Here is a 17175-nt window from a genome sequence, read left to right on the forward strand (position 1 = left end):
GAGAAAGAGATAGCACCCAGTGACAAGTGCAGCCCAGTTTCATTAGAAGCACTGAAAACTGTCCATCTTACATATAGTATTTCTTTCTGATTTTTTATTTTTAAAATATTTCTCTTATGTAATCATGAGTATACATATGCAGAGGCATGTTCTGAGGCATGTTTTTAAGAATGCAGCCGTTTTTATGTACATGCAGCAGTTTTTATGTAAATGTTATAACTCATTAACCCCAAGATGTAATTTTGCAGATCTTATTTCCTCAACAAAATTAGATTCACTTCCTCATACTATATACTTCCATGTATTGTTTGCATTGACACTGGCAAAACTGGGTTGTCCTTACCCTCTAAAGCTTGCATTTCCCCTACTAATGCACTACCTTCACCATTTGACATATAATTTCATAATACTATGCCTTCTCATTATTATTATTATTAATAGGGCTTAGTTTTTCCAGACCTCTGAGTCCCAAGTAGACTCTTCTCAGGCTGGTTTCTTCTCATTCAAAGTAGGAACTGAATATATAGGTAAATCTCTAATATATTTCATCACTACTTTCTGAAGTGTTCATGTTTCTGGTAAGGTAAATCTAGTAATAAGGTTAATAAAAAAACAGACAATAATCTAAAAAAAAATACACACACACACAAAAAGACGTTCCCCTTAAAACACCTCTAATCCAAGTGCAATGACTAACATTTAAATGAGTACAAGAATTGCTCTTACCTCAAAATGATTGTACTGTTCCTGAGTTAATACTTTTCGGGCCACCACTAATGTGCGAAGACCTTTCTGGGCTAGGTTGATACATTCTTCCTCTAACCAATCGTTATACTCGACCATTGTTGCCATAACAGTGTCAGCACCTTTCATATATAATACTATCTGACCTGTTGCCTCTTCCTAGAACACAAATTAAGAACACAAATAAATTATAGTAAGTCCATATGGAAAACATGACAATTCAATACAAATTCTAGGATGGTAAGTAGAATAATCATCAATTACTCTAAAATTCTAATGATAAAACAAAATACAATAAAGAAAAGCACAGCTCAAATCTTCAATAAAATCATCATCCTAATTACACATAGTCAATGGGGCGTTAGAAATAAGAATAATAATAAAACAGATATGGGATGTAGAAAAAAAAAAAAAGACAGAAAAAGAGAGAACAGGAATGTGTTGGAGATTTTGAGCCTACACAAGATTGTTGCTGGTAGGGCAGCATACCCACTTGTTAAACCATGATCTGCAATGAGCAATGATATCAACAGTATGCCAACAAATAATATTCCCATTCAAAGTTAATGTATTATCAGAAATGGAAACAGTGAATTATACATTGGAAAATAACAGCCTAAAACCTAAAATTACTACTTCAACAGCTTTTCTCTACAGACTTTAAAATTTATACAGATTTTTAAAGCAGGAGATATTATGGTTCCTCATTCAAACAATGACATTCCCATAACCCTACAATTAATAAGTTTCCACAACAGTACCAAAAGAGGGTTAAGATACAAAATAGTAGGTTAGAGTGGAAGTGCCAATGACAGAAGAGCCCCAAAATCATACACCCCACAACTGCAGATTCTGATAATTAACTCAAGTTGATATATAGGAAAAGGTGGCTGTAACCACAGTTACTGATTTTGAAATTTTATGGACAAATACAATGGAGAGTAAAAAGTTTTTTCATATCCAAATGTTTATTCTTTACTTTTATTTAAATTTGGATGTCATGTTCATGTGGTGTTTTTACAAAATGTACCTGTGTAATGTAATGTTATTCCATATTGTTAACATTTCCTATTGTGGTGTTTAGTTTTTAAAAAGAATTGCTGTATAAGCAAAAGCAAATAGCCAATAATAATATCTTGAAATACTGTACCAGCTGTATCCCCATTCATTTGCATACACTGAGACAATGTTGGCAAGCATAGCTGGGAAATTTACACTGTATACATTACTCATCTATTCCAAGTTTTCAGTTTTTCAGAAAAGTTCATCAAATAAAATACATGATGAATGTGAAAAAAACAAATTCTTAAAGTAACTTAACTGAAAAAACTAAAATGATCAAAGTGCTGTAGCAAATGAAGCCACAGTACTATAATGTATTTAAAACCAGACAAAACAAAGCTATCAACTTCTGACAGTGACACATTTAATTTATTTATTTTTTTTATAATCAAAGTAGGGTTGTCTTTGATGCTAGGATATAATAGTAATCTACAAAAAAATAATATAAGGATCACTGCCCAATGACACCTAAGGTGAGAATATTACTCCAAAGAGTCTAAGTTTTATCTTTAAGTAAATTGCATAGATAATACAAGTGTATCTTAAAGAGGTGCCCACAGAAAAATTATTCTAAACATGTGCCTAGCTGTATTATATTCAGAATATAAATATGCATATGCACTGACAACAAAAAATGAAAAAATTCTTGGGATTAAAATGCTACCTAATGCACAAACTGAAAATAATTTCCAATTTAGGTTGCTGAGAAATTATATGTTCAGTATTAAGATGATAAAAACCCCAAGGTAAACAAAAAGCCCAATGTATCCTCAAATGAGGTACCACTGCATTATGTGCTTTTAAGAGGTACATTATTGGCATGCCTTCCAATTAGTCATTTTACTAAATGAAACGAGGAGAAATAGTACATTGAAATTACATAACTAAGCTGAATTACCTACTTTTCCTTGGATACGCTTAACATAATCATACAGAGATACTTCTACATGTAAATGTAACATTTTTCCAAGGGCAGCACAAAAATGGCAAGCATTTACTGACAAATTAAATATATAAAAAACACTTAAAAACAAAAAATATTCATACCCTCACAATGATGCCCATTCTTTTGGTTTCTGAAGTAAATGGAAAAATCTGTAGAACAGTGTACTTGAGCAAGGCACCGGTAGGACTGCGTAACGTCAAAGTTGTTAAATCACGATGGACTAAAGCTAAACCTACACTTTCTGTCCACCGTACTAATGAAACCTGGAAAGTAACATGAAAGAGAGAAAAAAAAACAAGAGAATAAAGTACCCAACATTCCTGTGAGGACCTCATATGAAATCAGCTAATTACCATACAAGGCTGAATAATAATGCAGATATTTTTCACATATCACACTTAAGCCATAAAATTTGTTGATCAACACTGCATAAAATATGCTGTACAAACTTATACCTCATCAGGACTGGATGCTTGGTATGCTACACTTCGTTGAGTTTGAATGTCCCCAGACTCCTCTACAGGAGAACCAGCATCGTCTTCATGAACTGGAGTTACATTATGACAGAGAGCAATGGCCTTCACAGCTTCTCCTACTCGAGTTACAACTGTTCGTCTCATGCGCGTAGGTGTAGCTGTAGCTCCACCAGCATTGCTACTAGTTTCTTTACTGATGAAAGTTTTCACATGGGTTTCAACCTGAAGAATAACAATTGAATGATGTTGATTGCTAAGAGGTAGTTTAACTAAGCCATTGAACTGAAAATCTCAATTCTTATAGGATTTGTTCGAAGGACTTTTCCTTAATTGATAAAGTAAAAATGTAGCTACCTAAAAAACATACTTATTTTTTCAAAACAAGCCCAGCATTTTCAACAACCCACAATCATTATCTTCACAAATTCTTGACACTTCATTTCTGTGTAAAAGATATCAGCTGCTGGCTGCAAGTTCAGCCTACACTACTGGTTTCCAAGTAGTAAGAACTTCACTTCTTGTTTGACCTAGACTAAACTTGCATGGTTGCAAAACAGGAAATTCATTGTAACTGATGGGTTTGTACTGAAACCCATCAAATGTTACTAGCAGATTAGCTGAAAGTGATTATCATGCAAGCACATCTCTGACACATCAGTGGGTAGTAAATATCCGACTCATTCTTTTGCGTAATATGATTAGGACACAGGAAAAAAAATAAAAGTAAAAAGGCAAGAGGACTGACAGGAAAGCACTTCTTTAACATAGATGGGTTTGTATGAAAAACTAGTTTTATGATATAAAAACTTTGTTCCATAAAAATCCTATATATCACAATTAACCAGATTTCTATTTTGGTAGGTCAAAAAGCCACAAGTTTCAGCTTCTGAAAAGGTCCAATAGGTCTATAGAGCACCTGGGAATAGAATAGGTTAGGAACCAGGGTCTAAGGTAATCTCAAAGGGTATTGTGAGTAGCAGATGTGATGTAGAAGTTTGCAACATAGGATGAGCTATGCCTTGTGAATGTAAGGAAGATGAAAACCCCCATCCCCATGTCCCTATTTTCAACTGGTTAAATTATCACTGGTAGACAGATATCACATACCTGCCTTCAGGATAACCAAAACAAATATCCCACCTGAAGTTCCTTGTTTTTAGTATGAGGTCTTCATACACCGAATCTGTAAACAGCACACTAAGCAAATGTAAACTTCCAGTCAATAACCAACTCTGCAGGCCAGCTGGTGAGTTTGGAGGAACAAATCATGGCCAAAAAACATTTATGTGCAAACAAAAAAACCACACTACTGTACTGCAAGGAAACTGAAACACTGCAATTTTGCATTCATATTTGTGATTAGCAGCCCAAAATACATTATACAGTACCAAATTTGAAGGTAGATTCCACTTGATCACAGGAAAGTCACTAAAGCTACAGCCTTGCTACTTAGGTGATATTTGTGTTGCTTATAACAATAAAGAATTCTGCCTAATTGAAGTGTTTCACTGTCATATATGGTAAATGTAGGTAAAAATTACCTAGTCTAGAAAGCCCCTCCACACAAAAAATGCTGTTAAATTCATATTGCTTAACTTAGCAAAAGAGACAGCAAAACACAAAGCCCCATTAAAGTTATATCAACTACGTACCTGGAACATTTCCTCATAATTACTGTATCTAAATTACAGAACATATCCTTGAAAAGGAACCAGGAATTACTATTTAGCACAAAAAAAGTTTTCTCTTGCCAACTTTTCTCCAAAGATTGGATAAAAAAATCTGACCAATAGGTTTTTATAAAATATCACATTTAATGAACAATTCAATTCATATACTACTGTGAAAGCCAGTCAACTGGAAAGCTGGTGACTCTTTACTATTGACTGACTGTAAAATGCATGTGCAGAAAAGAAAAAGATATAATAAAACAAGAATAGTGGATTACATGATTAGAGAGAATTAATCTTAAATAATAATAAAGCTAATTGAGCTTAAAAGATTTCTGAAGCGTGTTGTCAACAATCTAAATACATGAGAAGTGAGCCTGTAATCAAACTAGGCACTTTAGAAGTAAGATTTTTCCTTTCCTAGAAACTGCAATCTCTTCCACTGCAAGCACAGTACAACTATCTAAACAGTAGATGATCTTTTAAATCAGGAATGAAAAGACCACAGGTCATAGAAATTTTCAGAATACAAGAATGTAAAAGATAGATTTACTGTGAAACAATTACATCTCAAAAGATTACTAAATATAAAACAACTGAGCTGAAAAAGATGATCATTTCCTTTTATTATTCCTAAAATATGCAATTCACGGTAGGGAATATCAGAAAAATTTGAAGATTGTCACATAAGAGCATATTATGCAGCTATCACCATATTGTATCCTCTACCTTTGGAGATTAAATCATTTTTTTCATTTTGTCTTGACTGATGTCATAATACATACCACACAAAAGTACCACTTGTTTAATGTCATAATACAACACAAAAAAAAACACTTGTTTAACATATTTTAATGTCTCTCCTGCACTCCTCATTCCACAGACTGCCATTTATTCATTATAATTGGTTCTAGTGAAGCCACACAATGATGAGAATACAGGTACACAATCCTATATCCAAAACCCTTGGGGCCAGCTGTTTTGGTTTTTGGAATTTTTAGGATTTTAGAACTGTGGAGTCAAGAGCAAAATCAAATGTCGCTACATACTCCAGCAAAATGACAAATTTTTGTATCAATTTGCATTTTTCATAGCTAACAAACCTTCAGCCGTAACATTAGGATAAATCTTCTGGCTCCAGCTGGAAACCAGTTTCAAAAACAATAAAAAATTGTAAATACAAGGATCTGTGGCATCTGAAATCCAATACATAGCTGAGGTGGAAGAGAATCAGAGACCACACTCGAACCTAGTGACAAATTAGTGTCTTCAACCACCTTAAAGAGCAGAAGTTCCCTTTGCTCTCCTCCTACCTAAGCCAGTTTTTTTTTTTTTACTTAGCCCGTGTTTTCTATCTCTGCATTATCATTATAATTATTAATTCATTATATTTTATTATTTATATTAATATACATACTATTAAATGAATGTAAGATAATTAAAATCATCAATAAAATAAAACAGTGGGAAAACTAAGACCATATTTTCACTAACAATATATTTTTAATTAAAAAATATTCAGTAAAATGCAAAAATATACATATTTGAACACTACCATGATTGTGATTATTTGACTGCTGATGACAAAAATTACTCGATAGTTTGCTTAATATAATTATTTCTTCTTGGAAAATGACAAATTTGAATAAATTTGTATTTTTCATAATAAATAAACCCTCAATCTTTACACTAAGATAAATCTAGTGCCGGCTGGAAACCAGTCAAGTTAACAAAATTGTTTATGCAAGGGCCTATTGGCATCTGTGCTTGGTCACGAGTTATGTGGGACCACCCATATACACCTCGGCAACACATGATCACACCAGTTACTCTTTTAACTGCCTTGTTGAGAGGATGCTGTTTTTATTCCTCTTTAAAGCTAGTTTAGTTTGCCCATTTTTCTTTTCTTTCTCGGTTTCAGTGTATGTTGTTGGTTGTTGACTGTATTGTGTGATTGGATATTATGGATACCTTGACTCCCCTGCGAAGATTTCTTCGGGATCTAGTAGAAACAAAGGAAGTGTCCAAGCATTGGCAGCTTTCCTTGTTCACGATTTGTAACTTCAGAGAATACGGATCCTCATCCAACATGTAGTAGGTGCAGAGAGAACTTACGTACTATTACAAGTCCTATTCTGTTTGTCATTTTTGGTTGGTGGAACAATGGAAGAGGTTTTAGAGACGGGTCAGTAAAAGAGGAGGGAGACAAATTCATCTTGGAAGGGTGATTTGTCTTCCTCCTTTGTTATGTTTCCTCGTGATGCTGTCTCTTCTCTAGAGAGGCCTATTCTGTATGTTTCTTCAGCTGTATTAGAAACTTCCCATACCCCTTCTTGTTTGTCAAACGATTCATCGCTGGATGCATCAGAAGGGGTTTTGGGTGATCTTTTTTTTTTCTTCTTTTTTTTTGCCTAATTTTGCTTCTTCTTTTGCTTCGGGGAAGGGGGGGGCATCACCATCTTTGTCTTTTGTTCCAGTATCAGATGCGCAGAGAATGTAGGGTATGTGGACTTCGCTAGGCTTATCAGGGGTACCAAACTTGGATGGCCTATTGTCTCACTACATGGCATCCCGCTTCCCACCTACGCTTCACACTATGGGTGTTCCTTCTCCCCTGGGTCTATACTACATGGAATCAAACAACATGATATCTACAGGAACACACAGTACCAATACCACATCACGTTCGGACTCACTTTACAACGCCTACAGATGTATCAACACCCTCCGTGCATTTTCCATCAAGTGTTGCTGAATCTGTTCTTTACCATGTTCCGTGCATGGATTTCAGGATGGGATAACTCTTTACGATCAAATAGATTGTTCAAGTTTCTTCCTCCTCCACTTCTAAGACAGAAAATGTTATTCAACACGTATTATACCTTTGTTGAGTAGACTTATAAACCCAGATGTTCGTTTGACCTTAGACCAAGTTAAAATTTAATGTCCTTCGCTTACCTGTCACTAAAATTACCTCTTCTGATTCAACATGGAAGTCAGAGGATGAGTCACCTTTTGTCAGACTGCTTCAGTCAGGGTCTAAACCAACTTAATGCTAACGTTTGAGCTAATACCCTTTGAGGAGAAGAGATGCAACTTTAGCTAAGTTGATCTGTACTGCGGATGTAGACTCTTTATTAACTCTACTTAGTAATGGGGATATTTTAGAGTCTCAATTTCTGTTACATTAAGACAAACTGGAAGGAGCAATTGATAGGAGGTCTGATACCAATGACAGACTTATTCAACAGCCTGTTAATAAGTCTACAAGAAGATCAGTGAGACAGACTCCTATTCCTAAAACAACTCAGTCAGCTTCTCTAAGAAAGAAACCACCTCAACGGCCCTTCCAGAACTGTTCTTCAAGGGGTAGAGGAAACGGGGGCTGAGGAAGATGTGTGAGACGATAGGCTGGGAGCCTCTCCCCACTCAGTGCCATCAGTAGGGGGATGCTTGGCAAGTCATTGGGCTGTGTGGGAGAGGTTTGGAGCGGAGCCATGGGTAGGGATGTCCTTCGAGTAGGCTATCTACTCCCATTCAACTTCACTCCACCTCTGAAGGACCGCCCTCTATCGCACCTTTCTTGAACTCCTGGGTCTCAGAAGCTCCTTATTTTGCAAGACGAAGTGGGGAAAATGATGGAGAAGGGAACTGTTGAACAAGTACATATTGGCAATTAGAGGATTGTGATAGACCTGTCAACTTTGAGTCTTTTTGTCAGGAAGACGAAATGGAAACTCGAAGGGTAGTCTTAGCAGCAGTCAGGGAAGGGGGATTTTATACTGACCATTGATCTGAAGGATGCAGACTTCCAGATCTTGATCCATCACTCTTCCAGGAAGTTTCTTCGATTCAGTCTTGTAGAGAAGTTTCAATTCAGGGTGCTAAGTTTTGGAGTGACAACATCGCCTCAAGTGCTTACAACAGTATTCCCTCTCGTGTCGACATGGATGCATGCTCAAGGGATCAGACTGCTAAGATACCTGGGCAATTGGCTGGTCATAGCAAAGTCCAGAGAGAAGTTACTTCTGGACAGAGAACGATTTCTTCAATTTTGTCACAGCTTAGGTATTGTGATAAATTGGGAAAAGTCAAATCTGGATCTTAGTAAAATAATTTTGTATTTAGGGATGATTATATATACAGTAAGGGCCAAAGCTTTTCCATCAGATCAGAGAATAGAAAAGTGCAAGAATGTGGTGAGTACCATTCTGTCGAGGAAAACACAGCCAGCGAAGCAGTGCCAGGTAGTTCTGGGCATTCTAACTTCATGTGTGTGTGTATGTCTTTTAATCTGATTATTTGTTGTGATACACATATTTCTTTGATGGATTGAATTAAAGACCCTAATGATGTAAAGGGCAAAATATATACATAGGTTTTAATTACAGATACAGGGTATGCATATATATTGATGTACGTACTAAAACAGTGATTGAATCAGAATGAGCCATCCACTGCATACATTTCTGTGCTGAAAATGGAACAAGAAGGGGAAAAATTTTTCTTTTCTTTTTATATTACTTTGCAGACAGCACAGGGCAATTCTTTAGATATACAAAGTTCATTGCTTGTTTAGTTTGGTTTCATAGATTAAGTAGTTGTAGAAAATTGATGTGTGCTTGAGTGTGTATGTATGGAGTGAAAGTGGTATATTTTCCTTAGAAATTCCTTATTTTTCCAAGAAAATAAGTTTCATTCTATTTCATTATATATATATCTGTATTTTTTAATTTGCTCAGATTTTGGTAACCTTGAGTTGTAAAGGGACCAAAACTCCATGGTTTGGTTGTGTAGTAGTTCTAGAATAAATTAGTAGTATCAAGGAAAACCTTGTCTGAATAGCCTTACATATGTTCACTTGAAACCATTTCCCTTTGTATTTTAATGTTACTTTATTTTCAATCTAGCCACAACAAAGTTGATGATGATATGTATGTTTTGAATACATTAGGTAGTTTTTATTAGTGTATGTATTTACTAATTACATGAGGAATAGAATTAATTCCTTCTCATTACTTTGAGTGCAAAATTGTTGGTTCAGACTTCCACAACAAAAGAATTTCATATTTTTTCCTTTAGAAGATATTTAGTAACGCTGCGTTGTCATACTTTCAAAACAAATTAATCTCTAACCTCAACCATTAAAAACAATGTGTCTGACAACAAGGTTTTTTTTTGCAAAGATGTATGACCTGTACAGCTCATTTTTTTTAAACATTATGGAAACACACACACATACACACATTAGCAGTATGTTTTCAATTTAGGACTCTAAGGCTTAGGAGAGGTGCAATTAATTTATTATCGTGGAATTTTTTGTTAATCACGGAATTTTCTAAGGTCAGTTCTTAGGATTTAATAAGAAAAAATAATCTGGGTAGTAGAACACCCACAAATGACTAAGGTCAGCTGTTAGCATGCCAAACTACCACCCTTATGAATTGATGCTGTACTCTCCACAAAATGTTTTCAGTTTTTAAAATTTCGAATAAAGGATTGTGTACCTGTATTGATATTTGGTGGTCATAACAAATGATGTTTTGGCTGCTTTATCAATGCTTGGCCTTCCTTTAATGACTACTTGCAGAAGCATTAACTACAATGAGCTTAAAAACCGATGAAGCAATTAAATCATTTTCATTAGTTCAAATACTCCCTCAAAATAAGAGGGCCCATACCTGTCAAAAGCTTTGAGAGTCATGCTTTCTGATAAGTAACAAAGATTCAGTACTTGAGCTCACAACTGAATTTTCAAGCCATCCCACAGCTAAAAGTAATTCCACAGGGAATCTGGCATAAATCTGGCTATCTTAAAGATATTTTTCCAAAAATGCACCAAGTCTATACATGTAGCTGAAGAGTATAAGCAGTCTGTTAAGTTGACACACTACTGTACATACAATAGAAATGTGTGCTACCTAAACATTGCCATTTAAAATTGAAATACTTTAGGGCTTATGCAAATTCCTAATTATATCCTATAAATATTGACCAAATCTACATTTCTAAAATCTTCAATGTATTACTGTCATTCAAAAACAATTCTATTTGACTGATAATATAAAAATGTAAAGTGGCAAAATCTTTCTTAAAAAGTAACCTTTTGTAAAAAGTCAAGCAAAAGGACCAACTTAACAGACACATTTCACTAGGTTAATTAAGATGTCAATTATACAAATCTGAAAGGTTTGGGCTATGACAGGTAAAACACCTTACCTCATCAAATGTGTCCGTACCATAGGCTACAGTACCCAGGTGAAGAATCTTGAATACCATTTCATTCTGGGTGAGAGTTCCTGTCTTGTCTGTTAATAGGTAATTAATACGTCCAAGTTCTTCAGGAATGGTGGTCGATCTTACAACAGTTCCAGGCATCTCTTGATCTCGTTGAATAACCCATGAGTAAAAAGTTTTCCCAACATCTAAATTCACTCGCAAGCTGGACATGAAAATAAGTCAGTAAATACATTATAAGTATGTGTACAACAATATTCATCACTCAATATACATAGAGTAATGAAACAAATGAAATCTAAGAATTTTCATTTGCAGCCAACAATTTTGTAGTGTATCTTACATTTTTTGACAGTAAATTAAATATAGGCTGCTGGTGAATTTAATTCCTAGTTGGCAAAGTAACTATGTATTGATGTGCCAAGACAATATGCTTTCATCACACTTCAAGATTTGCAATCAGGGGGAAGGCTTATAATATATAGAAATGCATTGGTAAATTACAAAATAATTATTAAAGTTTTATTCAGAAACACTTAAAAAAGTGGTTTACTAAAAGGAGAGAGAGAGAGAGAGAGAGGAGAGAGAGAGTGAAGAGAGAGGAGAGAAGAGAGAGAGAGAGAGAGAGAGAGAGAGAAATCACCAACAGCATAATTTACCCCTCCAAGGCTAACTTGAAAGAAATTTTGTAAAACTGAGCACATCTAATATTCACTCAAAATACTGTAAAAATAATGTGAAGAACTGAGTTGGGAAAACTGAATGGTCACAATTTTATTATTGGTTGCCTAAAGATCTTTCTCTTAAAACATATACAATTTTCAATTAAGATACACAGATTCTAGAAAATTACATAAAACTTTATGCAATTTTCTAGCTTTCTTATTAGCTAACATAAAAGCACAAACTTTCTTATTATAAAACAATGGTCTTAACTACAAAATAAATGCTGAACACATATCTGCCCATCACTTTTTTTTTAGCTTACATTATGTATTGAAAAGTAAATTTTCTTTCTTGGACTTGAAAGAATAATGGTGCATTTGTATAGAGGCTAGAGAGAGAAAGTGAGGTACAGTGGACCAACCGTATTCACGGGGAAGTGTTCTAGACCACCCACTGCAAATAGCTAGAATCTGTATAGAAATGCTTAAAACTGCCTATTTTGTTAGTTCAAACTCAAGGAAAACTCACTAAAAAATGCTTATACCTGGTTTTTTAATCATATTATCACAAAATAACAAATTTTTAATCAATTTGTAATTTTCATAACTAACAAACCTTTGGTCTTAACAATAGGATAATCTTCTAGCACCAGCTAAAAACTGGTTAAAACAATCAAAGATTGTAAAGCAAGGAATCTGTGGCATCTGGCAACTCATGCATAAACGAAGTGGCAGGTGGTCACTAACTGGGTTTGATACCTCGTGATGCGTCAGTCTTTCTTCGACCTCCTTGGGAAGTAGTTCTCGCTGGCAACTCATGCATATACGAAGTGGCAGGTGGTCACTAACTGGGTTTGATACCTCGTGATGCGTCAGTCTTTCTTCGACCTCCTTGGGAAGTAGTCTCGCTTTTGCACTCTCCTTCCCAAGCTGGTTTCTTTGTTAGCCCATGATTGATTGATTGATTGATTGATTCATTTAATTTATTTATTTATTTATTTACTTATTTATCTATTTAGAGAGAGAGAGAGAGAGAGAGAGAGAGAGAGAGAGAGAGAGAGAGAGAGAGAGTTATCACGGATTCCACCAAGGGTTCTAGGACCCATCAAAGCATCTGTCCTGGCATTCCAGGATTTCCATGTTCGAGGTTTTTGGCATATTACTGGCCCCCATACCACTTGCAGTAAAGAAAGAGGGAGCACTATACAGTACCTATACTCTGTTTTTTTCCATCTGTCCATCCGCCTGTGGTGATTGCGCATGGTAACACTGCGTCCCGGGCTTTAAATAATATCCTATTTCAAATATTAACGGTGTAATTCGCATACAGTAAATTATTAAAATACTTTTCAGTTGCAAATGTACACCCAGATATCCTTTTATTTACCTAAAACTTACACATAGCGTACCTATTTAAAGCCCGGGACGCAGTGTTACCATGTGCAAACACCACAGGCGGATGGACAGATGGAAAAAAACAGAGTATACTTGTCCTTCTTGGGAAGGTTTCTCACCTCCCCAAATAGACAGTTTGGCATCCCCTTCTTTCAGAAATTTTCTCTCTGCTACTTCCGACACCCTTCCTTTTCTTCCACTGATTCGTCTTTGGAGATACTGGGAATTGCACAGGATGATTTTGTGTATAACGTGGGCTCCTCTCTCGAGGGAGGTAATCTCCCATCCGGGAAGAGAGAGGCTACTTCATCTTCTTTTGTTTCAGATATGAAATCGCATAAGATAGCGGCTGTTTGGGTGTCCCTAGGCATACAGGGTTCTCCCTCCTTAAATGGCCTTTTGTCACATTCATGTCTGCTCACCATCCTCCTCCAGTCCCCTTGGCAGTCATCCCTCCTCCAGGTCTCCAATAACAACTATGATGCTTACTGGGTCACCTCTTTTTTCGCTGCCAGTGAGGCCATCGACTTGCGCTACCATCTCAATTTCTGTGACGTCTCTCCCAGCATCCTCTCAGCCTGTCATCGGCTGCAGCGTCGTCTCTTTCACCAACTGTTGCCATTACGTCATTACCATCTTCTCTATGATGCCATCGCAGTCGCTGAGCCATCGGAGATGTTCCTTCAAGCGATGATTGATAGTCCTTACGCTGTTTTTTGCGAGAGGTATCCTGTACTTTCTAGCAAGAAGTGTAGTAGGAGGAGGGCTCCTTCCCCTCTGCCATTTCCTTCTCCTCCCCCTTGTTCCTGGATCAGACATTGGAGAATTCAACACTTCTTTGCTTCGTCTTCTGGGAATGAGAGGAGCGTTTCACTGTCTTCCTAGCATGAATGTGTCTCACCCTTGCATGCAGTGCATGTATGTGTTCCAGTTCATCATGGCCTTCACTCTCCACAGTCTTCGAGGTACAGTGGGCCCCCCATATTCGCGTTCTCCAGATTCGCGGACTCACTGATTCGCAGATTTTAATCTGGGCCATATCTACCCATTTATTTGCGGGGTATTCACCAATTCGCGGGATTTTCTGACGAAAATAATCACTAATTAGTGTATTTTGATGTTTATTTTCATGACTAAATACATTTTTATGATACAAAAATGATTTACTAATTTTCAAATATTAATTTTGATTAATACTGTATTAGTAAGTTTAATAAGTTTAAATTATATCACATAATAAAAATAATAATTCTCTCTCTCTCTCTCTCTCTCTCTCTCTCTCTCTCTCTCTCTCTCTCTCTCTCTCTCTCTCTCTCTCTCTCTCTCTCTCTCTCTCCTACAAAGATGTATGTTTTTTTGTATGATAAATAAATTATTTACTATTTTCAAATATTAATATTAATTTATACTGCAATAATATCAATTCATTAAAGAAAATACCATAGTGAATTAGTAAGATTTTAGTTTATTAATTTAAAAAATTATGGAATAATGAAGGAAATCCCAGTCTTCTTTCTCTAACTCCAGGTACTAAAACTGTCAGATATATCAAGTTATGTGACAGGAGGGGGAGGAGCTGTTGTGTTGTTGCCACCAAGTGCTCATGAGACTCTCTCTCTCTCTCTCTCTCTCTCTCTCTCTCTCTCTCTCTCTCTACTGAGACTCGAGATTTTTTATAATACTTGTGCTGTATGTTTTTAACTTCATTTCAAAATAATAATAATAATAATAATATAATAATAATAAACAATAATAACAATAATAACAATAATAATAATAAAATAATAATAATAATAATAATAATAATAATAATAATAATAGGAGCATTAGGCACGATCCCAAGATCCCTGAAAGGAATCTAGAAAAACTAGAGGCTGAAGTAGCTCCAGGACTCATGCAGAAGTGTGTGATCCTAGAAACGGCACACATAGTAAGAAAAGTGATGGACTCCTAAGGAGGCAGGATGCAACCAGAACCCCACACTATAAAATACCACCCAGTCAAATTGGAGGACTGTGATAGAGCACATGATGATATTGATGTTTACAATAAAGAAAGTTTCATACATACTTACCTGGCAGATATATACATAGCTAAGACTCCGTCGTCCCCGACAGAAATTCAAATTTCGCGCCACTCGCTACAGGTAGGTCAGGTGATCTACCGGCCTGCCCTGGGTGGCAGGACTAGGAACCATCCCTTTTGTTTTTCTATCATATTTTCTCTCTTCCACCTGTCTCCTGCGGGGAGGCTGGGTGGGCCTTTAATTGTATATATCTGCCAGGTAAGTATGTATGAAACTTTATTGTAACATAACAATATCATTTTATACAATCAACTTACCTGTCAGATATATACATAGCTGATTGCACCCTTTCGGTGGAGGGTAAGAGACAGCTACTATATCATGGAATGACAGGTAAACAACATATGTTGTAGGTATAAATAAAACCTTGGTTCCTACCTGATAGGTGGGGTAGACTTGGTGGTGTTTTGCCCAGTAGTCTGCATCACCTCAAGAAACTTTAGCGAGATATGTGATCTATGGCCAAGAGTTCTTGTGGGTCTGCCGATGGGGTCTTACCCACTTACTCAGCAGAGCCTAAAAGGACTTTGTCAATGGGTGCTGATCCCCACTTATATGACAATACACCTTATGAAGGAGCACACAACCAATTCCCGACCACCTGATCCTAACCATGTGTTAGAACTAAGGATTGTTACGAGTTATCCCCCGAACTCGTCACAACAACCGTAACTCAAAAACCACTTCGCACACATACATAATTTTTCAAAAAAAAATTATACTCAACTAATTGGATATGACGAGAATTCTCTTATGAACACATAGAACGGCCGCCCGTGCGAGCCTGAATCCTCCATTGTTTCGAAGAGATCGATCATATCCAAAAAGAAGAAAGTAATATACATTTAAGGATTGGTGTCAGCTCCCGTACCCAGAACCGTATCTGCCGATACGATAGGACCTAGAGAAAAGCACTTCTCATACGTCACACGCACGTCTTTCAAGTAATGAGATGCAAATACTGAGTTGCATCTCCAATATGTCGTATCTATAATGTTTTAAGCGACATATTCTTATAAACGCGAGAGACGTCGCAACCGCTCTTACTTCATGAGCTTTTTACTATCAGTAGTTGCAATTGTTCGTCAGGACAGACCTTATGAGCGTCCGTAATGACGTTTCTTACAAAGAACGCTAGAGCATTCTTGGACATTAGTCTTTGTGGGGTCTTTTTTGTTTTACCGCGCACCAAAGACCTTGTCTAGAGCCTCCCAACTGACGCTTCCTCTGAAGATAGAACTTCAGAGCTCTAACAGGGCATAGAGACCTCTCTGCTTCTCTGCCTACGAGACTCGACATTCCTTTGACTTCGAATGACCTAGGCCAGGGATTCGTGGATTCTCGTTTTTCGCTAAAAACAGGGTCTTAAACGAGCAAATAGCCGAGTCTCCCTTGAATCCTACTTTAATCCTGCAGAGCTTGTAACTCACTAATCCTTTTTGCTGTCGCTAATGATAAAAAGGAATAGGCATTTTCTAGTTATGTCCCTAAATGATGCCAGATGCGGAGGCTCGAATCTATCCGAAGACAGATAATTTGAGGACTACGTCCAAGTTCCAGTTCGGAGGTACTGGTTCCTTAGACTTTGAAGTCTCAAAAGATCTTATGAGATCGTGGAGATCTTTGTTTATTTGCCAGATCTAACCCTCTGTTCCTGAATACAGCCGAGAGCATACTTCTGTATCCCTTTATTGTGGATACGGCTAGATGAGATTTTACTCTCAGGAATAGCAAGAAATCAGCAATTTCCGCTATAGAGGTAGAGGAGGAGGACAACTTCTTGGCTCTACACCACCTTCTAAAGACCTCCCACTTCGACTGGTATACTTTCGTAGTGGAGGTTCTGCGAGCTCTCGCGATCGCGCTTGCCACTTCGCGAGAAAAGCCTCTCGCT

At 36.6% G+C, this 17175-nt stretch overlaps 1 protein-coding gene across 1 annotated transcript in view; it reads right to left on the bottom strand.

Moving 5' to 3' along the window:
- LOC135215743 (probable phospholipid-transporting ATPase IIB) overlaps positions 1-17175 on the bottom strand; it is a gene marked incomplete at its 5' end in the record, with an annotated part of 221213 nt that overhangs the window by 75221 nt on the left and 128817 nt on the right. The window contains 4 exons of the mRNA XM_064250698.1: positions 727-903; positions 2854-3015; positions 3208-3450; positions 11118-11340. Coding sequence (XP_064106768.1) covers positions 727-903; positions 2854-3015; positions 3208-3450; positions 11118-11340 — 805 coding nt within the window. The remainder of the gene's footprint in view (positions 1-726; positions 904-2853; positions 3016-3207; positions 3451-11117; positions 11341-17175) is intronic.

The sequence above is a fragment of the Macrobrachium nipponense genome, chromosome 5 (genome assembly GCF_015104395.2).
Source record: "Macrobrachium nipponense isolate FS-2020 chromosome 5, ASM1510439v2, whole genome shotgun sequence".
Classification (NCBI taxonomy): Eukaryota; Metazoa; Arthropoda; class Malacostraca; order Decapoda; family Palaemonidae; genus Macrobrachium; species Macrobrachium nipponense.